At 48.0% G+C, this 23,847-nt stretch overlaps 1 protein-coding gene across 6 annotated transcripts in view; it reads left to right on the top strand.

Annotated features, from left to right (window-relative positions):
* The window catches only part of LOC117426838 (disco-interacting protein 2 homolog A-like), a 167,836-nt gene that overhangs the window by 120,632 nt on the left and 23,357 nt on the right, over nt 1-23,847 (top strand). For 5 of the 6 annotated variants that reach the window (XR_009330534.1, XM_059033438.1, XM_059033437.1 and 2 more), the window contains 12 exons: nt 541-621; nt 1,770-1,897; nt 5,117-5,231; nt 5,503-5,704; nt 8,512-8,621; nt 9,270-9,350; nt 9,924-10,047; nt 14,732-14,853; nt 15,583-15,694; nt 16,002-16,111; nt 16,562-16,692; nt 17,303-17,471. Coding sequence is in view for 5 of the 6 variants with exons in the window: in XM_059033438.1 (XP_058889421.1) it covers nt 541-621; nt 1,770-1,897; nt 5,117-5,231; nt 5,503-5,704; nt 8,512-8,621; nt 9,270-9,350; nt 9,924-10,047; nt 14,732-14,853; nt 15,583-15,694; nt 16,002-16,111; nt 16,562-16,692; nt 17,303-17,471 (1,485 nt within the window). In the remaining variant the exon portion in view is untranslated. Of the gene's footprint in view, nt 1-540; nt 622-1,769; nt 1,902-5,116; nt 5,232-5,502; nt 5,705-8,511; nt 8,622-9,269; nt 9,351-9,923; nt 10,048-14,731; nt 14,854-15,582; nt 15,695-16,001; nt 16,112-16,561; nt 16,693-17,302; nt 17,472-23,847 lie in introns of those variants that run through there. The other variant, XM_059033439.1, reaches the window with a different exon arrangement.

The raw sequence follows: 23,847 nt of genomic DNA, 5'->3' as shown, positions 1-23,847 counted from the left end.
AAGACTCCGATTCCATAGTAGTTTCACCCATTTTTACTACGTTACTAGGTTTTACTACGAGCTTGATTTAGTCACAGTGTATTGGTAACAGGCTCGGGTGAGTCTTATTAAACTCCCTTAAAACCAGAAAGGGATCAAACTGCTATGCAATGGGAATCTTATTCCCACCCTGTAAGGATTGGCTTGGTCATGGGATTGTGGGAAGTTTCAGCAATGAGGGAGGGAACGGAATTTGACACTCGAAACTGGGAATTTGACACTATAAATGTGTTAAATAAATAAATAAATAAATAAATAAATAAATAGCAATTGTGCTTAATTAGCACTAATCTTGTTTAATGTTGCCTTAGTTGTCCAAGAGTAGTGAAATCAGCCCCGGACATTCTAGCACTGCGCAGTTAAGCACTTCAGTTCGCAGATTGAAGAGGATAATAAAAAACCCATTGAGCAGGTGCTGCAGTTCACAGATTTGCCCCCCAGCCTCCTTGCATTGTGAATCTGCTGTGCTTTTGGGTGACCTGCTTTTTATTTTCTCCCCAGACCATTCCTCTGACCGCCGCAGGGGTTCCCCTCGCTGACCGGCACTTCACCAGGACTGGCCTGCTAGGCTTCGTGGGACCGGTGAGTGAGTGACCAGAGTGACCACAGAGTCAAGGGACATTAATAAAACGTACCCCAAGTTTAAATGTGTTTTTAATGCAAGAGCTTCTACTGTACGTGGGCCTTAGTTACATCTTGCTATTTCTGTTCTCTTAGCAAAACAATGTAGTAATACTCTGTAAAAGGGTTCTGCTCGTGGGTGCGTGCATTCGCTGCTGAGTGACAGGCAGGAGATCAAGACAGAGGTTGAAGTTGACACGCCCCGCAGGCGCGCAGGATTTATTTACACAGACACACACACAGTGTGAACAGCTCACGTGACACTACCAACCATGATAGCTCAATGAGTACATACGGCCAGCGTACAAAAAAACAAAATAAAACACAATACAAAAAACTATAAAATAAAAGGTGCCGTAAAAACGGCGTGCGCTACTCCCTAATGCATGGAGGTCCCGCTTGCTCACCTTGCTATACTTTATGGGGATCTACAATCCCCGAACTAATCTTTATATATCAACACAAACCCAGACTCTAGCCGTCGGTGGTTTTGGCAGCTTCTTTTGGCTCCGATCCCGGTTCACCATCACGGCGATTGGAGGATTTCAGCAACATATTTCGGTCTCTATGCTCGGGTAGCGTGGACGATCTTCAGCCTGTTGTCCGTGGCTTTGCAGCAGCCCCGAACAGGACCTCTTTATACCTGACGCCGTGCTGGAACACACCTACCTGCTGATTATCTACAGCTGGCAATCACACACAGCAGGCAGGTTTCTCCCAGGAACGTCAGGTACTGCATTAAATTAACCACAACAATTACACACATTTACACAATACTATTTACATCTATACACAAAAACCCACTCCTTCCCTGCTACATACTGAAAGAAAATAAATTAAAAGAAAATTCTTGGACAAATGTATTGACAAATTATTTTTCAGTTCAATTCAAATAAGCTTTGTTGGCATGACAGAGATACTCCTGTCTTAAAATCTGTCTCCCTCCCACTCTTTCTCCCCGCTCCTTCTTTACTCCCCTTTCTTTTTGTCTCTCCCTTTCTTTCTCCCTCCTTCTCTGTCCCTCTCTCCCTCCCCTTCTCTTTCTCTCCCTCCCTTTCTTTCTCTCACTCTTTCTCACTCTTTCTTTCTCTCTCTTTCTCTCTCTGAAGGATAAGCTGGTTTTTGTGGTGGGGAAGATGGATGGTTTGATGGTGGTTAGTGGGAGGAGACACAACGCTGATGACATCGTCGCCACAGCGCTGGCAGTGGAGCCAATGAAATTTGTTTACAGAGGAAGGTGAGCAACGGTTTTATTAATCCAACCTGGTCATCAGTTTTCTTGTTCACTCTGTCTCTCTCTCTCAGGATCGCAGTACTCTTGTTCACAGTCTCTCTTTCTCTCTCAGGATTGCAGTTTTCTTGTTCACACTCTGTCTCTTTCTCTTTCAGAATCGCAGTGCTGCTGTTCACACTCTGTCTCTTTCTCTTTCAGAATCGCAGTGCTGTTCACACTCAGTCTCTCAGGATCACAGGGCTGTTGTTCACACTCTCTCTCAGGATCGCACTGTCTTGTTCACTCTCTTTCTCTCAGGATCGCAGTACTCTTGTTCACAGTCTCTCTCTCTCTCTCTCTCTCTCTCTCTCTCTCTCTCTCTTTCTTTCTCTCAGGATCGCAGTGTTCTTGTTCACTCTCTCTCAGGATCGCAGTACTCTTGTTCACAGTCTCTCTCTCTCTCTCTCTCTCTCTCTCTCTTTCTTTCTCTCAGGATCGCAGTGTTCTTGTTCACTCTCTCTCAGGATCGCAGTACTCTTGTTCACAGTCTCTCTCTCTCTCTCTCTCTCTCTCTCTCTTTCTTTCTCTCAGGATCGCAGTGTTCTTGTTCACTCTCTCTCAGGATCGCAGTACTCTTGTTCACAGTCTCTCTCTCTCTCTCTCTTTCTTTCTCTCAGGATCGCAGTGTTCTTGTTCACTCTCTCTCAGGATCGCAGTACTCTTGTTCACAGTCTCTCTCTCTCTCTCTCTCTCTCTCTCTCTCTCTCTTTCTTTCTCTCAGGATCGCACTGTTCTTGTTCACTCTCTTTCTCTCAGGATCGCAGTACTCTTGTTCACAGTCTCTCTCTCTCTCTCTCTCTCTCTCTCTCTCTTTCTTTCTCTCAGGATCGCAGTGTTCTTGTTCACTCTCTCTCAGGATCGCAGTACTCTTGTTCACAGTCTCTCTCTCTCTCTCTCTCTCTCTCTCTCTCTCTCTCTCTCTTTCTTTCTCTCAGGATCGCAGTGTTCTTGTTCACTCTCTCTCAGGATCGCAGTACTGTTGTTCACAGTCAATTCAATTGAATTGTGCTTTATTGGCATGATTTACAATAGCAGGTGTTGCCAAAGCAATTATACAATACAATACATACATGTATATATACAATGCATCATAAATACATATATATATATATGTATATTTATATATATATATATATATGTATATATATATAAACAAACTGATTTATAAAGTACAGTAAAAAAAAAAGTGAAAATAATACTGTTAATGATTAAATAAATAAATAATAATCAAAGAAAATAATTAAAATAAATAATACAGTGGCTACAAGTAATGCATCTCTCCTCCTCATGCAGAGGAGTGTCACTGCGTGTCCCTTTGGTTGTGGCAGACGGCTACGTATTGGGCAGTCAAGGGGGCTGTATGTCCCTCCCCTAGGAGTACAGACAGTTTTTCTGGGTCTGCCATGTTTGGAAAAAGTGGATGGGCATTTACTATTTTATTAAAGAATCCTTACCTTGTTTGGGAGTATTTCTCACAGTGTAGGAGAAAGTGCATCTCTGTCTCGACCTGTCCTGTCTCACAGTGACCACAGAGCCTGTTCTCTCTGGGCAGCCAGGTCTGCCTGTGTCGGCCTTTTTCAATGGACAGGTTGTGGTCACTGAGCCTGTACTTGGTCAGGATCTGTCTCTGCTTTGTATCTCTGACAGTGGAGAGATACTCTGCTAGGGCATAGTTTCTTTTTAGGGCCCGATAACAATCAAGTTTATTTTGGGATTTTGTTTCTATGTCCCAATGTTTCAGATAGGAGTTTTTGGTTTGTTTTATAATTTGGTTTACTCTGATTGGGGGCTGGTAAGCAGTGTTGACCTGAAGCTGGTTTGTGTTAGCATTAGTGGGGGTCAGTGCAGTGAGCTTCAAGGCCAGCAGACTTAGGGGACTCTTTTCAGGGCTGAGCTCTTGGGTTTGGAGGGCCTTATATTGGAGTGAGTCTGGCTAACTTTTCTTTAGATGCATCCAAAATTTGAGTGCTCTTTTCTTAATATTTAAGTGTGAAGTTGTATCTGTTTCCCTGAGATCTGGCCTTTTTTTGAAAAATCATTATATTGGTCTTTTTAAGGTTTACTGCCAAGGCCCAGGACTGACAGTACTGCTCCAGCAGTGCCAGGCTCTGCTGCAGCCCTTGCTCTGTGGGCGACAGCAGGACAAGATCATCTGCATAGAGCAAGAATTTGACTTCTTTGTCATGCAGAGTGAGGCCAGGGGCTGCAGACTGTTCCAGCATCATTGCTAACTGATGTAAATATTGAACAGTGTTGGACTCAGACTGTAGCCCTGTATCACCCCACGCCCCTGAGTGAAGAATTCTGTTCTTTTGTTGCCAATTTTAACTGTGCACTTGTTTTCTGTGTACATTGATTTTATTATATCATAGACTTTACCCACTACACCACTTTGAAGAATTCTATAATATAAACCCTCATGCCAAATGGAATCAAATGCTTTTTTAAAGTCAAAGATTTTGACTTTACTTTTTTGGGTACATGTTTATCTATTAGGGTGTAAATATGATCAGAGGTGCAGTGATTTGGTAGGAAGCCAATTTGACTCTTACTCAAGACACTGTGTTCGGTAAGGAAGGCTATTATGCAGGCATTGATTATACTACAGAATACCTTCCCCAGATTACTGCTCACACAGATGCCTCGGTAGTTATTGGGGTCGAATTTGTCTCCACTCTTGTGAATTGGGGATATAAGCCCTTGGTTCCAGATGTCAGGGAAGTAACCAGTACTTAGTACCATGTTGAATAATTTAAGCATTACCTCTTGTAACTTAGAGCTGCTGTGTTTGAGCACCTCAGTACTGATGCTGTCAGGGCCGCAGGCTTTTCTGGGTTTAAGTGCCTGGAGCTTCTCAGTTAACTCTTGTAGGGTGATTGGAGCATCAATTGTATTTTGGTTATCTTTAATTGATTGTTCTAGTAATTTCAGTTTTTCTCTAGTTAAATTTTGTTTATTTGTTAGATCTTTTTGTTGTATATCTTTATAAAGGGTTTCAAAATGTTTTTTCCAAATTGTTCCATTTTGTATTGTTAATTCTTGTTGTTCACTCTCTTTCTCTCTCAGGATCGCAGTGTTCTTGTTCACTCTCTCAGGATCGCAGTACTCTTGTTCACAGTCTGTCTCTCTCTCTCTCTCTCTATGGATTACACTGTTCTTATTCACTGTGTCTCTCTCTCTCAGGATCGCAGTGTTCTCGCTGATGGTGCTCCATGATGAGAGGGTTGTGGTGGTTGCAGAGCAGCGTCCTGACGCCTCGGAGGAGGACAGCTTCCAGTGGATGAGCCGAATCTTGCAGGTACAGCTATCCTGAACACGAGGCCGGAGAAGGAACTCGCTGTTAGTTTTGTAGCAGTTTTGTCCTGTTATACCGTGTCTGTCTGTGTGCGCGTTCATTGTGTTTCAGGGGCTGCACATTGTCTTTCTGTCTGTCATGTCCCTGTGTTTCAGGCTATCGATAGTGTCCACCATGCAGGGATGTAATGTTTGTTCTGAGTTGTACCCTGTTTGTCTGTGTGTGTGCTGTGATCACTGTGTTCTGACCTGTGCCCTGTTTCTCTCTATTTCAGGCCATCGACAGTATACACCAGGTGGGGGTATACTGCCTGGCCCTGGTTCCTGCCAACACACTGCCCAAAGCCCCGCTGGGGGGGATCCACATCTCGGAGACCAAGCAGCGCTTCCTGGAGGGGGCGCTGCACCCCTGCAACGTGCTCATGTGCCCCCACACCTGCGTCACAAACCTGCCCAAGCCCCGGCAGAAACAGCCCGGTACGAGAGCACAGGTCATCGGCAGACTTCATAGTGACTTTACTCAAGACAGTACAATACAATAGGGATTTATAAAACACCTTTCTTGAAGCACCTCAAAGTGCTGTACATACAATAAATAAAATAAAAAATCTGAAATGCCTTGTTAAACAAATAGATTTTTAACCCTTTGCGGTCCATTTATTCAGCGCGTGTCAGGCGCGTCAGGTCCGATTTATTTTCACGCACGCAGTTTATTTTAGACGCGCTGTTTAAAAGTATTTTTTTTCACAGTAAAACAGGTTTAAAAGGCACTGCATATCAACAGGACACTCAGTACTGCATCTCCAGCAACGCCCCACCCCTCGTTCCCTATATTTTTCAAATAACTCGTAATAATAGTACATACCGATAAATCATCTCTTGATCACTAGTTTTATCACCAAACTCCTCAATAATGCGATCCAAGTTGTTATTTTATTACTATAACATCTCAAAAAGCTCTGCAAATGTCTGTGATATTCTTTGAGCGCTGGATGTGGAAGTAGCTATCTTGTTTGTGTATGTCCGTGTTATCTATGTGGTGTCGGGTCTATCAGTATTCATGAGATCCACCCCCCCCCCCCCCCTTTTTTTATTTTTTTCTTTCGGCTTCTCTCGGCTCCTATCGGTCTCACTCGGCCATTGAATGGTTTTCTCGGCTTTTTCCAGAGAAAAAACGACTAGAGACCAGTTTTTTGTGTCTTTTTGATGATGTGTGATGGGGTACACTCCGCCCCTGTATTATTTGAATGTTTTGTAGGATTATTATTATTATTATTAGGCTTCCAAGCCGTAGGCTGGGGAAGCCTATTGTTTTTGTTAGGATTATTATTATCATTTTTTTTCTGCCAAAACATGCTCAAAAACTCACGAAATTCGGTACACTGGTAGATGCCTATGGATGATAGTCGGTGATATTCAGCAAATTTGCGCAAGTCACATGGTTCGGCAGCCATATTGGATTTTGCGGAATTTATTAAAACGCCTATGTGTCGGAAACCGCTTACTGCAGAGTTCTGAAAATTGCTATACATGTTGAGGGATAGTCCATGATTAACTGTTGTTAATATGAAGCTGATTGGTTATGTGGTTTGGCAACCACATTGATTAATGACATAAAATTACCATAAAAATATAAAATCATCAAAATTCAAACATCTTCTTCTCTGAAACCGCTTATCCAATTGAAACAAAAATTGGAATAAAACATCTCAGTATGGTCATCTGTTACGCTTGTTCAAGAGAAGTTGATACTGTGAAAATCATGGAGTCCACGCTGCATGACATCATCAACATACGCAACTGGCTATAAAACTGCGTATAACTTCTGATCGGCTGCACCAAAACGCCATCGAAATTTAAGCGCATTGGTTATTATAGATGAAACGTTATCATCACAACTGTAACGTATACCCAAGATTCACATCAATCGGCCTAAGGGTTCATGAGGAGTTGTCGTTTAAGCGTTTTACGCAAAATCCAACATAGCTGCCACACCATGTGACCAATCCATTTTTCCTGAGGTGGAATCAATCGTGGACATGAGCGCACAATGTACAAACGTTTTCACAGCTGTACTATTTACTGTTCATGAGAAGAAGACTTTTGAATACTGTCCAAAATTGTCATTAAATCCAAGATGGCCAAAATAAACTAACAAACAAATACCGTGCGGTACAGCGGTAGCAGTTGCTTCGGGTGTATTCTCTCGCTCTATAGTACTCCCGTCTCTGGCTCAAAGGAAAATGCCCCGATTAGCCTGGAGCGGGTTCTTTTAAGCTGTGGCTGGAGCCTTAATTAATTATCAAGAAAACAATTACCTTGTTGAGGCTCCAGCCACATTCTCACAGGTTTTTAAATTAAAAACAAACAGTAAAAACATGGCTTTCCCACCGTCCCAAATATTGTAATAATAATAATAATAATAATAATAATAATAATAATAATAATAATAATCCTACAAAAAATTCAAATAATACAGGGGCGGGGTGTACCCCGTCACAGTCCGACATAGGACCGCAAAGGGTTAATCTTGATTTAAAAATTGTTACCGATGCTAAGTCCATGGTATGTTTCGACTTCCATAAATAGAGAGCACGGTACCTATATATAGGAGTTAATATAGTTAAGAAAGCAAGAACACATGACAAGATGGTCAAATATGGTCCAATAGCCGCACGCCTAAAGGGATGTTGTTGGGCACAGAGTTAAACAGCCCAGGTCTTTGAACACCCTGGAGTGTGTTATTACACTTGGAGAATGTCTGCCCTCCTACCCCCCCCCCCCCCCCCAAAGTGAATCGTTTGCCAGGTGAATCAGGCAGAGTGGTTCTGAAAGTTCCAAGCTGTGCTGCAATGGTGACATATCTGCACAGGCTGGAACACTTGTTAGCCAATGAGATTGCTCCCTCTATTCTTGCTATTTTGTAATATATTATATTTTTGGTGCCACAGCACTTGTGGGAAGGCTTGCTTATTAAACCCTTTTGACTACTCTTCTGGAGCAGACAATTATCTATCCAGGGATTCTAAAAGACAGTAAGCTGGTGTTTGAGTAGTGAGGTGAAACAGACATCATATGTCCCAGCAGGGTGATTGAATACTTTTCTGATTCTCTGTAGTAGGAGTTTTTATTGCCATTTTATGTCTGTGAAAACATTGAATATGCAGACACTTTTTTCCCACCTAAAAGTGAATTGAATTGGGCTTTTAGTTTCCCTTCAGCTCTCATCCTGTATGTCTGTCTGTGTGTGTGTCTGTGTCCGTTTGTGTATTTTGTCTCTGCAGAAGTGGGCCCTGCGTCAGTGGTGGTGGGGAACCTGGTGGCTGGGAAGAGGATCGCTCAGGCCTGTGGGAGGGATGTGGCCGCGCTGGAGGACAATGACCAGGCGCGCAAGGTACTGAACTGGACTGACTGTACTGTAACTGCACTGCAGCACTGTGCCTGCACTCCAGCTCTGTACCTACTCCACTGCACTCCACTAACTACTGTACCTGCACTGTACTCTCACAGCACTGCACTACACTCACTGCACTGATCTGTACTCTCACAGCACTGCACTACACTCACTACACTGATCTGTACTCTCACAGCACTACCCAGTTTTTCCATGGAGATTTTGTTGTCATGGAAATTGTCCTGTTTTGAAGCAAATGCAAAGGCAGCATTTCCAAGAGGGATAACAATATTTTAACAGAATCACACCAACAGCGATATCTGAACTGCAGCGTCCTGCATCGAAGTTCTTGCTAGTTGTACAAGGTTGTTTTTCTCCTCTTAGAACATGTGCCTTTCTTGTGTGTTTTTAAAAGGACAGGAAACCGCAGTTTAGAATTCCCAAATCTGTTGTATTTGAAAAATAAAAAAATAAAAAAACAAGCAAAGACCCAGGAAATGCCCAGCTTGTCAGTGGGAGCCGTGATCGTGTTGCTAGTTCTAATCAGGAGGCAGTAAGATGTTTAGAGCCTTGGTGAGCACTCTCTGGAGTTCTTCCATAGCATGCAGACTGCGGTATGGTGACAGGTTTCTTTTCTCTTGTCCTCAGTTCCTGTACATGCAGGACGTGCTGCAGTGGAGGGCCCAGTCCACGCCGGACCACCCTCTCTTCCTCCTGCTCAATGCCAAGGTAACCAAGAGCACCGCCCTGTCAGCTTCAAACAGCACTGCAATAAAGAACCAGAGCCATGTGCATGAGTAGCTAATAGCACTTCCAGGGTCAGGGCCAAGACTTCTCTCTCATCAGAGGAATCCATCATTGTGATGTAGATGTTCAGTTCTCTCAGCCCCCACACTATAGATCCTTCCTTTCTGTGCAGCAGGTATATGGATCCCTGCCTGCACTGCACTCAAGGCTGGAGAACTTACTCTCTGACTTAATTTAATGTGTCACAATGAGTAATTGGTAAGTTACACCTGGTATAAACAGAAAACACAATGGTTCTTCTAAGTGGGTAACAAAAAAATAGTCCATTCATGAGTAAAGAGATAAACTCCTCTGGCTCCGTCCCTCACTCAGTGATCATGTCCCCTCTCTATTTCAGAAATCCTAAAAGAAACTTAATTTGTTTATTTCTCAATGGCTTCTGTTGAGTCATTGAGCTTGTTACGTTTCTTTTGGCATTTCTTAACCAGTTTTGGATGATGTGTTTCGGTCCTTTTGAAAAGCCCTGTCCTGTGTCTTGTCTCGTGTTCGGTACAGGGCACAGTCGCCAGCACAGCCACCTGTTTGCAGCTTCACAAGCGAGCAGAGAGGGTAGCCTTGGGGCTGATGGAGAAGGGCCGTCTCAACGCAGGGGATCACGTGGCTCTAGTGTACCCGCCAGGTGAGCAGCAGCACAGCCTGCCTCCCCGCTCACCAAGACAAATGGACACTGGCACAGCCCTGCTGTACTGAACCAGGGACACTGCCACACTGCTGTGCTGAACCAGGGACACTGACACAGCCCTGCTGTACTGAACCAGGGACACTGACACAGCCCTGCTGTACTGAACCAGGAACACTGACACACACTGCTGTACTGAACCAGGGACACTGACACACACTGCTGTGCTGAACCAGGGACACTGACACACACTGCTGTGCTGAACCAGGGACACTGACACAGCCCTGCTGTACTGAACCAGGGACACTGACACAGCCCTGCTGTACTGAACCAGGAACACTGACACACACTGCTGTACTGAACCAGGGACACTGACACATCCCTGCTGTACTGAACCAGGGACACTGACACATCCCTGCTGTACTGAACCAGGGACACTGACACAGCCCTGCTGTACTGAACCAGGGACACTGACACAGCCCTGCTGTACTGAACCAGGGACACTGACACACACTACTGTACTGAACCAGGGACACTGACACAGCCCTGCTGTACTGAACCAGGAACACTGACACAGCCCTGCTGTACTGAACCAGGGACACTGACACACACTGCTGTACTGAACCAGGGACACTGACACACACTACTGTACTGAACCAGGGACACTGACACAGCCCTGCTGTACTGAACCAGGGACACTGACACACACTACTGTACTGAACCAGGGACACTGACACAGCCCTGCTGTACTGAACCAGGAACACTGACACAGCCCTGCTGTACTGAACCAGGGACACTGACACACACTGCTGTACTGAACCAGGGACACTGACACACACTGCTGTACTGAACCAGGGACACTGACACATCCCTGCTGTACTGAACCAGGGACACTGACACAGCCCTGCTGTACTGAACCAGGGACACTGACACAGCCCTGCTGTACTGAACCAGGGACACTGACACAGCCCTGCTGTACTGAACCAGGGACACTGACACATCCCTGCTGTGCTGAACCAGGAACACTGACACAGCCCTGCTGTACTGAACCAGGGACACTGACACACACTACTGTACTGAACCAGGGACACTGACACACACTGCTGTACTGAACCAGGAACACTGACACAGCCCTGCTGTACTGAACCAGGGACACTGACACACACTGCTGTACTGAACCAGGGACACTGACACACACTACTGTACTGAACCAGGGACACTGACACAGCCCTGCTGTACTGAACCAGGGACACTGACACACACTACTGTACTGAACCAGGGACACTGACACAGCCCTGCTGTACTGAACCAGGAACACTGACACAGCCCTGCTGTACTGAACCAGGGACACTGACACACACTGCTGTACTGAACCAGGGACACTGACACACACTGCTGTACTGAACCAGGGACACTGACACATCCCTGCTGTACTGAACCAGGGACACTGACACAGCCCTGCTGTACTGAACCAGGGACACTGACACAGCCCTGCTGTACTGAACCAGGGACACTGACACAGCCCTGCTGTACTGAACCAGGGACACTGACACATCCCTGCTGTGCTGAACCAGGAACACTGACACAGCCCTGCTGTACTGAACCAGGGACACTGACACACACTACTGTACTGAACCAGGGACACTGACACACACTGCTGTACTGAACCAGGGACACTGACACACACTACTGTACTGAACCAGGGACACTGACACAGCCCTGCTGTACTGAACCAGGGACACTGACACACACTGCTGTACTGAACCAGGGACACTGACACAGCCCTGCTGTACTGAACCAGGGACACTGACACACACTGCTGTACTGAACCAGGGACACTGACACATCCCTGCTGTACTGAACCAGGGACACTGACACACACTGCTGTACTGAACCAGGGACACTGACACAGCCCTGCTGTACTGAACCAGGGACACTGACACATCCCTGCTGTACTGAACCAGGGACACTGACACAGCCCTGCTGTACTCAACCAGGAACACTGACACACACTGCTGTACTGAACCAGGGACACTGACACAGCCCTGCTGTACTGAACCAGGAACACTGACACACACTGCTGTACTGAACCAGGGACACTGACACATCCCTGCTGTACTGAACCAGGAACACTGACACAGCCCTGCTGTACTGAACCAGGAACACTGACACACACTGCTGTACTGAACCAGGGACACTGACACAGCCCTGCTGTACTGAACCAGGGACACTGACACATCCCTGCTGTACTGAACCAGGAACACTGACACAGCCCTGCTGTACTGAACCAGGAACACTGACACAGCCCTGCTGTACTGAACCAGGGACACTGACACACACTACTGTACTGAACCAGGGACACTGACACAGCCCTGCTGTACTGAACCAGGGACACTGACACATCCCTGCTGTACTGAACCAGGAACACTGACACAGCCCTGCTGTACTGAACCAGGAACACTGACACACACTGCTGTACTGAACCAGGGACACTGACACACACTGCTGTGCTGAACCAGGGACACTGACACAGCCCTGCTGTACTGAACCAGGGACACTGACACACACTACTGTACTGAACCAGGGACACTGACACAGCCCTGCTGTACTGAACCAGGAACACTGACACAGCCCTGCTGTACTGAACCAGGGACACTGACACACACTGCTGTACTGAACCAGGGACACTGACACACACTGCTGTACTGAACCAGGGACACTGACACAGCCCTGCTGTACTGAACCAGGGACACTGACACACACTACTGTACTGAACCAGGGACACTGACACAGCCCTGCTGTACTGAACCAGGAACACTGACACAGCCCTGCTGTACTGAACCAGGGACACTGACACACACTGCTGTACTGAACCAGGGACACTGACACACACTGCTGTACTGAACCAGGGACACTGACACATCCCTGCTGTACTGAACCAGGGACACTGACACACACTGCTGTACTGAACCAGGGACACTGACACAGCCCTGCTGTACTGAACCAGGGACACTGACACACACTGCTGTACTGAACCAGGGACACTGACACAGCCCTGCTGTACTGAACCAGGGACACTGACACAGCCCTGCTGTACTGAACCAGGGACACTGACACAGCCCTGCTGTACTGAACCAGGGACACTGACACACACTGCTGTACTGAACCAGGGACACTGACACACACTGCTGTACTGAACCAGGGACACTGACACACACTGCTGTACTGAACCAGGGACACTGACACATCCCTGCTGTACTGAACCAGGAACACTGACACAGCCCTGCTGTACTGAACCAGGGACACTGACACACACTACTGTACTGAACCAGGGACACTGACACAGCCCTGCTGTACTGAACCAGGGACACTGACACAGCCCTGCTGTACTGAACCAGGGACACTGACACAGCCCTGCTGTACTGAACCAGGGACACTGACACACACTGCTGTACTGAACCAGGGACACTGACACATCCCTGCTGTACTGAACCAGGGACACTTACACACACTGCTGTACTGAACCAGGGACACTGACACAGCCCTGCTGTACTGAACCAGGGACACTGACACACACTGCTGTACTGAACCAGGGACACTGACACAGCCCTGCTGTACTGAACCAGGGACACTTACACACACTGCTGTACTGAACCAGGGACACTGACACACACTGCTGTACTGAACCAGGGACACTGACACATCCCTGCTGTACTGAACCAGGGACACTTACACACACTGCTGTACTGAACCAGGGACACTGACACAGCCCTGCTGTACTGAACCAGGGACACTGACACACACTGCTGTACTGAACCAGGGACACTGACACACACTACTGTACTGAAACAGGGACACTGACACAGCCCTGATGTACTGAACCAGGGACACTGACACACACTGCTGTACTGAACCAGGGACACTGACACACACTACTGTACTGAACCAGGGACACTGACACAGCCCTGCTGTACTGAACCAGGGACACTGACACACACTACTGTACTGAACCAGGGACACTGACACAGCCCTGCTGTACTGAACCAGGAACACTGACACAGCCCTGCTGTACTGAACCAGGGACACTGACACACACTGCTGTACTGAACCAGGGACACTGACACACACTGCTGTACTGAACCAGGGACACTGACACATCCCTGCTGTACTGAACCAGGGACACTGACACAGCCCTGCTGTACTGAACCAGGGACACTGACACACACTGCTGTACTGAACCAGGGACACTGACACAGCCCTGCTGTACTGAACCAGGGACACTGACACAGCCCTGCTGTACTGAACCAGGGACACTGACACAGCCCTGCTGTACTGAACCAGGGACTCTCACTGAACACTGTTCTGTTGGAGCCTGTTGTAATATATAAACTGACTCTGACTGTCCCTCAAAAATGCTATTCAAATGCCTCCCTCAACTTGCATGCTGTAATGTATGAAAGCTGCATCTCTCTGTTGCAGGTTATTTTAGTCCGGGCTAGTTTTCACTTTGATAGAGGCCGGCAGCTGCTGCTGTATCCGAGACTGCACGAAGAAAATTGATTTGAAAGCCTTGGTTACTGCTTAATTCAGCCCCCTGATTTCTCTCTCTTCCTTCTCTCCCTCTCCTGCCTTTTTTCTCTCTCCCCTCTGTTCTCCCTTTCTGTCCCCCTCTGTCCCTCTCTAGGTGTGGACCTGATAGCCACCTTCTACGGGTGTCTGTATGCGGGCTGTGTGCCGGTCACTGTACGCCCCCCCCACCCTCAGAACCTGGCCACCACCCTGCCCACTGTCAGGATGATTGTAGAGGTGGGTGCATTCAGAGCGCCATCACTGAGCGATGCAGGGATTGTGCCAGAGACCCATATCCATAACACTGCCATAGGCAGGGATGGAAATGATACTTCTATTGCATAGCAGTGTCAACTATTCCAGGTTTTACTACAAGCTTGATTAGCCACAGTGTATAGGTAACAAGCTCAGGTGTGTCTTGTTAACTCATAGTAAAACCAGTAATATTTCAAACTGCTATGCAATGGGAGTCTTATTTCTATCCCTGTACAGGTGGACTGAACAAAGCTGAGGTCCACCTTTTCCAGTAATTATTTTATCCCAAACTAAAAAAAAAAAATGATTCAAGAGATATTGTGTAACTCTAAACATAAACTCGGTTCTAAAATTAGAAGAAGTTTTGTTAGTGGAAGTTTCTTCCTCCCTAGATTCACACAAACCATGCACCCAGTGTTGGGTTTCTGAACTTCCCTTGTTCAGGTATATTATTGAAATCAACAGGTTTCAGGAGTTTGAACAGTCAGGCCCCTGCTAAATCTGCTCTGAACAGATCACACTTGAATAAGGCTTGCCTGCCTCTGTATGTTGACTGTTAGGAGTTAATGCAGCGATAAGGGAAGGAACAACATGTTTTTAACGGGTCGCTCAAACTATGACTTTGAAGAAAGTTTGTTTCCACTTTTTTTATGTGCAGAGGGCTTGCCTTGTGGATCAGTACACCCATCTTGCCTCCCCTGTCCCTCTCAGGTCAGCAAGTCCGTGTGCATCCTCACCACACAAGCAATAATGAAGCTGCTGAAATCCAAAGAGGCATCTGCAGCCGTCGATGTGAAGAGCTGGCCGATTATACTGGACACAGGTGACATGCCGCTCACTGAGGGAGGGGTGGGGGGTGTTGTATTGTCATCTGGGTTACGCTGACACCACTGTCTGTCTCATTTCACGTGGGATCTGAGCAGCCAATGTGGAGCCCAGGCCTCAAGAGAAATGTGGAAGGCTGGTCTAATCATTAACATTAACCCTCTGCACCACCTAGCCCCCCAGATTGGAACCCAGGCCTCCAGAGATGAAAGGCAGACGAAATGCTAGTGAGGTCATCTGCTGCTTGCCTGCACTTTTTTGTCAATGTTTGTCATGCGTTTTTTTTTGGTTTTTTTAATGTTCAGATGACTTACCCAGAAAGAAGCCCCTTCAGATTTACAAGCCACCAACTCCGGAGATGCTGGCGTACCTGGACTTCAGTGTCTCCACCACAGGGATCCTGGCAGGAGTGAAGGTACGGAGGGAGAGAGAGTGAGGAACCCTGTCTGCAGTATCCATTTAAACCCGCAGGTGGCAGTAGTGAGGGCTCTAATGCAAACTGAAACCATACAAAGTGGATTCTTTGTTTATTCAGCTTCAATCTGTAACAAAATTACTAAATAGCTGAATAGCTTTCAAAATGATATGTAACATAGCTTCACTGAGTTTTAAAAAGCTCCTACTCACAATGAGGTAGTGGACGCTTTCTTACACCATACAGTAGTTTCTGGTTTTATTCTTATACAGAGATGAACTTGGTTTGGTGGGGTGAATGTGTGTTATTGACATTGCCTTGTAGACTGTGGATATGGACACAGTGATCTCCTGTGCTCATGATTATTTATAATATCAGTGGACTGACGCTGTCCCCCTCTTCCTCTCCCCCCCCCCCCCCCAACTCATCCTCACCCTCTCTCTTCTCTAGATGTCCCACGCTGCCACCAGTGCCTTGTGTCGCTCCATCAAGCTGCAGTGTGAACTGTACCCCTCTCGACAGATCGCTATCTGCCTGGACCCCTACTGCGGCCTGGGCTTTGCTCTCTGGTGCCTCTGCAGGTACGGTGCGGTGCAGCAGCTGCCTGCACTACAGTGTGTGTGTGTGTGTGTGTTATCAGCAAATCTGAATCTTTGGTACCCTCTGATGAAAGCTCTGTGTTTATTTAGTTTGCTCTGGAGTAAATGTGTCTCTGGTTGTGTTTCTTTTGCAGTGTGTACTCTTTGATAATATCTCTCAATCTCTCCCTTTCTCTTATTCTGTGTACTCTACACTGAATGTGTGTGTGTCTCAGAGTTGGGGTCAGTTCCATTTTTTCAATTCCAATTCCATTTCCAATCCCAGTTCCCTTTTATACAATTCCAATTCCTATTCCGTTTTACGGCATAGTCTTTACTGAGGTTTATGCCATAGGCTTTATCCGGTTACCTGACAAGTTCATTAAGTTGTATACAGTATTTGTTTGCTCAGTAAAGCCTTTGTTGTAAAATGATTGGAATAGGAATTTGAATTGATTAAAAGGGAATTGGAATTGAAAAGATGGAATTGACCCCAACTCTGGTGACTCTCTCTCTCTCTCTCTCTCCCTCTCCCCCTCAGCATATTCTATTCACTGACTGTCTCTCTGTCTCTCTCTCACTCTCTCTCTGTCTCTCCCCCTCTCTCTCACAGCGTGTACTCTGGTCACCAGTCTATCCTGGTGCCTCCTCTTGAGTTGGAGAGTAACGTGTCTCTGTGGCTGTCTGCAGTCAGTCAGTTCAAGGTGCGCGTCACATTCTGCTCCTACTCTGTCATGGAGATGTGCACCAAGGGGCTGGGCACGCAGACCGATGCGCTGCGGGTGAGTCACACTTACTGGTCTGCTTTCTTTTTTACCGCTACTTCATTTCAGGAAAGCTTATATTATCAGGAATTCATTGTTTTGTTTATTGTTGAAGTCAGTGTTTTATTGATTGCATGTGTCTCTGTCTCCAGATGAAGGGGCTGACCCTGCCCTGTGTGCAGTACTGACCCCCCTCCTCCTCTCTCTCTCTCTCTCTCTCTCTCTCTCTCTCTCTCTCTCTCTCTCTCTATCTCTCTCTCTCTCTCTCTCTCTCTCTCCCTCGCTTGCTCTCTCAAATTCAAATTCAAAAAATGCTTTATTGGCATGACGAGAGCACTCAGGTATTGCCAAAGCTTTTATAATACAAAACAGAAATAATAAAACAGAAATACAATTACAGAACATAACAAACACAAAAGCCATTGTCCCCTTCCCTTTGAACAATATAACTACCTACCTCCCTCCCTCTTTCCATTCCACCCTCCCTCCCTCCCCCCCTCATCACCAGTAACCCATGGTCGTGTATGCAGGGTGTCACACACTGTCCCTCAGGTTGTGGCAGGCAGACACATACTGTGCTGCTAGATTTGCAGTTCACTCCTCCTCTCCTAGAAGGATAGGGATTTTACTCGAATTGGAGAGGAGGTTAAAATCTGCCATTTGGTTTTTGAATTGGGGGATATATCTCTCCCGTATCTCTGTGTATTTTGAGCAGGACAACAGGAAGTGAAGCTCTGTCTCTACCTCTCCCAGATCACAGTGACAGCACAGCCTTTTTTCTTTGGCAATCCAGGTTTTTTTGTGCCGGCCAGTTTCGATGGCCAGGCAGTGGTCACTGAGTCTACTTGGTCAGGATCTGTCTATGTTTTGTGTTTTTGACCCTGACCAGATATTCTGCCAGGGTAAATTCTTTTTTTAGGGCCAGATAACATTGTAATTTATTATGTGATTGAATTTCGTTATTCCAATGTACTTTATAATTGTTTTTTTTGTTTTTTGTTTCATTTTTTGTGCTGGGAGTTTTTTGTTGGTGGTGTTCTGAAGCTCACTGGTGTTCATTTGGCTCAGTTGGCTGAGCTTCAGTACCATTCTACTGAGGGGATTCTCTTGTGGGGGCTGTGTGCAGCTCCGCAGTGCAGTGTGGTGGTAGGACTGTGGATCAGCCTGCTGTAGATGGACCCAGTAGTTGAGCGCTCGTTTCTGTATGGAGTGGAGTAAGGAGAACCGGCCCAATTTAGCCCTGCAAGCGCTGTTGGCTGAACCTGCAGGAGGTGTTTACAGAATTCCAGATGGAAATTCTCTATGGGGCTTTGATCCCATTTTTTATAATCGGGGTTCATAAGGGGACCCCAGACTTCACTACCATACAGAAGGACTGGCTTTATTATGCTGTCGAACATTTTTAGCCAAATTTTTATTGGTGGTTTAATTTTGTATAGCCGATTCTTTATTGCATAAAAAGCCCTGCACGCTTTATCTCTTAATGCATTTATAGCCAGGTTGAAGTTCCCAGACGCACTGATTTTTAGACCCAGGTAATTGTAGCTGGTGCTGTGCTCCAGTGTGTTGTTTCCCAGGGTGAAGCGGTACCTGTTTCCCTGAGGTCTGGCTTTCTTCTGGAATACCATAAGTCTGGTCTTGTCCAGGTTTACTGTCCCCATTTATGACAGTACTGCTCTAGCAGTGCCAGGCTCTGCTGCAGCCCCCTGCTCTGTGGGTGACAGCAGGACCAGGTCATCTGCATAGAGCAGGAATCTGATTTCTTTGTCGTGTAGAGTGAGGCCAGGGGCTGCAGACTGCTCCAACACTGTAGCCAACACGTTGATGTAGATGTTGAACAGTGTTGGACTCAGACTGCAACCCTGTCTCACTCTACGCCCTTGGGTGAAAAACCCTGTTCTTTGGTTTCCAATTTTCACACCACACTTCTTCTCTGTATACATTGACTTAATGATGTCATAAACTTTACCCCCTAAACCGATTTCAAGAATTCTAAGGAATAGACCTGGATGCCAAATTGAATCGAATGCTTTTTTGAAGTCTATAAAATAGATTTTCCCTTTATTTTTTTGGTGGACATGTTTGTTGATTAGGGTGTGTAGGGTGTAAACATGGTCAGAGGTACGGTAATCTGGTAAAAATCCAATTTGACTCTGTAACAGGGGAGATCTGGACTGACTGTCTGGCACATCCGTATTACTGCAGGTAGAGGGCAGCAGTCTCGTGGGATCCGCCTGTCGGCCATGGCGATGACACGGAGAGGTGGGGAAGAATGTGTGTGTGCTTTCCCTCTCTCTGAGTGGCTGAGGGGAGGGCCTTGGGAGACTGCTCGGCCCATAAGAACTGGCTTGGTTATGTGCTCGGGTGGCCGTGTTGGGGGAAGTACAGTGTCGCTGGCAGAAGAGGCCGGCGTGAAATAAGGAGCAGGCGAGCCCGACTGAGGGGACAGCCTTCTGTAAAAATAATTTACAAAATAAAATAAATAATTACCTACCTGAGGGGACGTGTATAGATATACGGGGAACCCTGGCCAACCCCAGTGTATAAGCATAGCGGAGTGTAGGACGGAGACCCGTGCTGACCGGCTTAGCGGCAGTGGGGACACTGCATAAGCAGCACTTTTGTTTGTAGTTTTATTACTGTGTTTTATTTTCCCTTTTTCTTTCGCCTTCTGTTTTCATTGTTACTTTTGAGCACTTGAAGGTGCACGGAGTTAGATACCTGTGTTGGTAACCCCGTGGTTCTGGTTTACTGTCAGCAGTATCCAGACCACGGACAACAGCGCCCTCTGCGGGCTAAAGTAAATAAAACAATTAATAAGAAAAATATATAAATCTGGGCACCTGTGTGGTGTTTCCAAATAAAATCTTCTGTCTCCCGTGTCAGTGAATACCCTCACCCTTCCACAGACACAAGACATTGTGTTTGGTAAGGAAGGCCAGTATCCAGGCGTTAATGATACTGCAGAACACCTTCCCCAGATTACTGCTCACACAGATGCCTCTGTAATTATTGGGGTCGAATTTGTCTCCACTTTTGTGAATTGGTGTTATTAGCCCTTGGTTCCAGATGTCAGGGAAACAGCCCGCAGCCAGGATGAGGTTGAATACTTTGAGCAGGGCCTCCTGCATCCTGGGGCTGCTGTGTTTCAGCATCTCGTTGATGATGCTGTCGGGCCTGCAGGCTTTCCTGGATTTGAGGGCTTGGAGCTTTTCTTTCAGCTCTGGTCCTGTTATTGGGAAGTCCAGTGGGTTTTGATTGTCCTTGATTTTGGTTTCCAATTTGTTTAGTTTTTTTAATATTGAATTTAGGTCCAGATTTAATTCATTTTTGTCCAATTCTTGGTAAAGTTTGTTAAAATAATTTTTCCAAGTGTGTGGCAAAGTGCCCCCCCCTGTGTATGTTATATGTTACGTGTTGTGTGTAAATGTTGGTGTATAGGCATTGGTACACGGGATATAAGCGTGTTTCACGTGTGTGTAAATTGTATATTTGTAGTTAGGCACGGGGATGGCACATCACATCACGTGCAAGTAAAAAGTAATATGTGAGCACGGGGAATTGCACTTTAATTAATTCACGTGCAGTTGTACCGAGATTCCAATTGAATGATTGACTAGCAATCGAATCTCGGTACAACTGCATAAAAGCTGCATGTTTTCACTCACTGGGGGTTGGTGTTCGGTGAGTGGAGAACGGGTTAGGAGACGGAGGGTATTGTAATAAGTAGTAAAAGAAGCTCACCGTGTTTGTCTGTGTAATCCGTTTTGTTTGTCTGTTTATTTTGGCTCAAGTGCCGTGTCCTGTGTTTTGTTTTTGTACTGTTAAACCTTTTTATTTTGTTAATAAACGCTGAGTGCAGCCATTGCACTCAGCTCATCATCACCACCGTCTCTGTCTGTGTGTTTCTCTCTCTGGTCTGAGTTCCTCCCTGCAGCCGTCTTTGTCACACGTGGTGTCAGAAGTGGCTCAGGCCAGAGCGGGAACTGCAGTTTTTTTTTTGGGGAAAAAAAAAAAAAAAAAAAAAAAAAAACCCAAAGGAGAAGAAATGGGGAGAAGAGGCTGGACAAGAGCACAGGAGGGCAAAGGGAGAAAGGTGGAAGCAGGGCTGTGGTGTTTCGACTGTGGCCAAACTAGCCACACCACCATACCCTGCTCCGTCCACAGGACCCTACAGGCAATGGCCCAAAGACTGGGATGGGGGGAGTGGTGCCCTGGCTGTGGGGCATATGGGCACACGTTGGCCCTATGCCCCATGCAGGATGAAGAAGAGGAGCCCTTGCTGCCACGTCCTATGCCTGAGCGGGAGGAGCCCGAACGTCCACAGCCCGAGTGGGAGGAGCCCGAACGTCCACAGCCCGAGTGGGAGGAACCCGAACGTCCACAGCCCGAGTGGGAGGAGCCCGAACGTCCACGGCCCGAGAGGGAGGAGTCGGTGCGTCCACGGCCCGAGAGGGAGGAGTCGGTGCGTCCACGGCCCGAGAGGGAGGAGTCGGTGCGTCCACGGCCCGAGAGGGAGGAGTCGGTGCGTCCACGGCCCGAGAGGGAGGAGTCGGTGCGTCCACGGCCCGGAGGGGAGGAGCCGGTGCGTCCTGTGTCCGGAGGGGAGGAGCTGAAGGCCCAAACCCCTATTTTTTTTTGGGAGGGACGAGGGTGTGAAGCTCAGGCTCCACAGCAGCCGCTGTTTTTGCTGCTGAAGGGAGCCCAGCGGAGACGCCCGCCACCAGCTCTACCCCCGCTGTCGGAGGAGCCGGCAGCGCCACCAGCCCTACCCCCGCTGTCGGAGGAGCCGGCAGCGCCACCACCACCACCCGAGGGAGAGGAGCAGGAGCTGCCTCTGCCTCCACCACCTGAGGGAGAGGAGCAGGAGCTGCCTCTGCCTCCACCACCACCCGAGGGAGAGGAGCAGGAGCTGCCTCTGCCTCCACCACCCGAGGGAGAGGAGCAGGAGCTGCCTCTGCCTCCACCACCCGAGGGAGAGGAGCAGCAGCTGCCTCTGCCTCCACCACCACCACCCGAGGGAGAGGAGCAGGAGCTGCCTCTGCCTCCACCACCACCCGAGGGAGAGGAGCAGGAGCTGCCTCTGCCTCCACCACCCGAGGGAGAGGAGCAGGAGCTGCCTCTGCCTCCACCACCCGAGGGAGAGGAGCAGGAGCTGCCTCTGCCTCCACCACCACCCGAAGGAGAGGAGCAGGAGCTGCCTCTTCCTCCACCACCACCCGAGGGAGAGGAGCAGGAGCTGCCTCTGTCTCCACCACCACCCGAGGGAGAGGAGCAGGAGCTGCCTCTGCCTCCACCACCACCCGAGGGAGAGGAGCAGGAGCTGCCTCTGCCTCCACCACCACCCGAGGGAGAGGAGCAGGAGCTGCCTCTGCCTCCACCACCCGAGGGAGAGGAGCAGGAGCTGCCTCTGCCTCCACCACCCGAGGGAGAGGAGCAGGAGCTGCCTCTGCCTCCACCACCACCCGAAGGAGAGGAGCAGGAGCTGCCTCTGCCTCCACCACCACCCGAGGGAGAGGAGCAGGAGCTGCCTCTGCCTCCACCACCACCCGAGGGAGAGGAGCAGGAGCTGCCTCTGCCTCCACCACCACCCGAGGGAGAGGAGCAGGAGCTGCCTCTGCCTCCACCACCACCTGAGGGAGAGGAGCAGGAGCTGCCTCTGCCTCCACCACCCGAGGGAGAGGAGCAGGAGCTGCCTCTGCCTCCACCTCCCGAGGGTCCGCTGCTGCTGCCGTCGCCTGAGGTCATCGAGGGTCCTGCTTCGCCTGGGGTCGCCGGGGCCTCTGCTTTGCCTCGGGTCGCTACACTGTGGCCGGAGCTCCATGAAGGGGAGCTGCCGGCCATAAAGAAAGAGGGGGAGGTCAGGAGACCAGATCCCCCAGCTGCACTTTCGCGGCAGCAGATAGTGTGGCTGAAGCCCCGGAAGAGGGAGCTGCCAGCCACGAAGAATTGGGGGGTGCCAGACATTCCACCATGGCCACCCCCAGAAACAACTTGCTTCCCCCTCTTCCGGGACTTTGGGACTGAGGGGGGAGGTGGCCATTGAGGCCATGTGTGCGTTGCACAAGGGGGGGTATATGTGGCAAAGTGCCCCCCCTGTGTATGTTATATGTTACGTGTTGTGTGTAAATGTTGGTGTATAGGCATTGGTACACGGGATATAAGCGGTCTGTGTTTCACGTGTGTGTAAATTGTATATTTGTAGTTAGGCACGGGGATGGCACATCACATCACGTGCAAGTAAAAAGTAATATGTGAGCACGGGGAATTGCACTTTAATTAATTCACGTGCAGTTGTACCGAGATTCCAATTGAATGATTGACTAGCAATCGAATCTCAGTACAACTGCATAAAAGCTGCATGTTTTCACTCACTGGGGGTTGGTGTTCGGTG

This window comes from Acipenser ruthenus, chromosome 11, assembly GCF_902713425.1.
Source record: "Acipenser ruthenus chromosome 11, fAciRut3.2 maternal haplotype, whole genome shotgun sequence".
Lineage (NCBI taxonomy): Eukaryota > Metazoa > Chordata > Actinopteri > Acipenseriformes > Acipenseridae > Acipenser > Acipenser ruthenus.
This window is presented reverse-complemented; position numbering and strand designations above follow the sequence as displayed.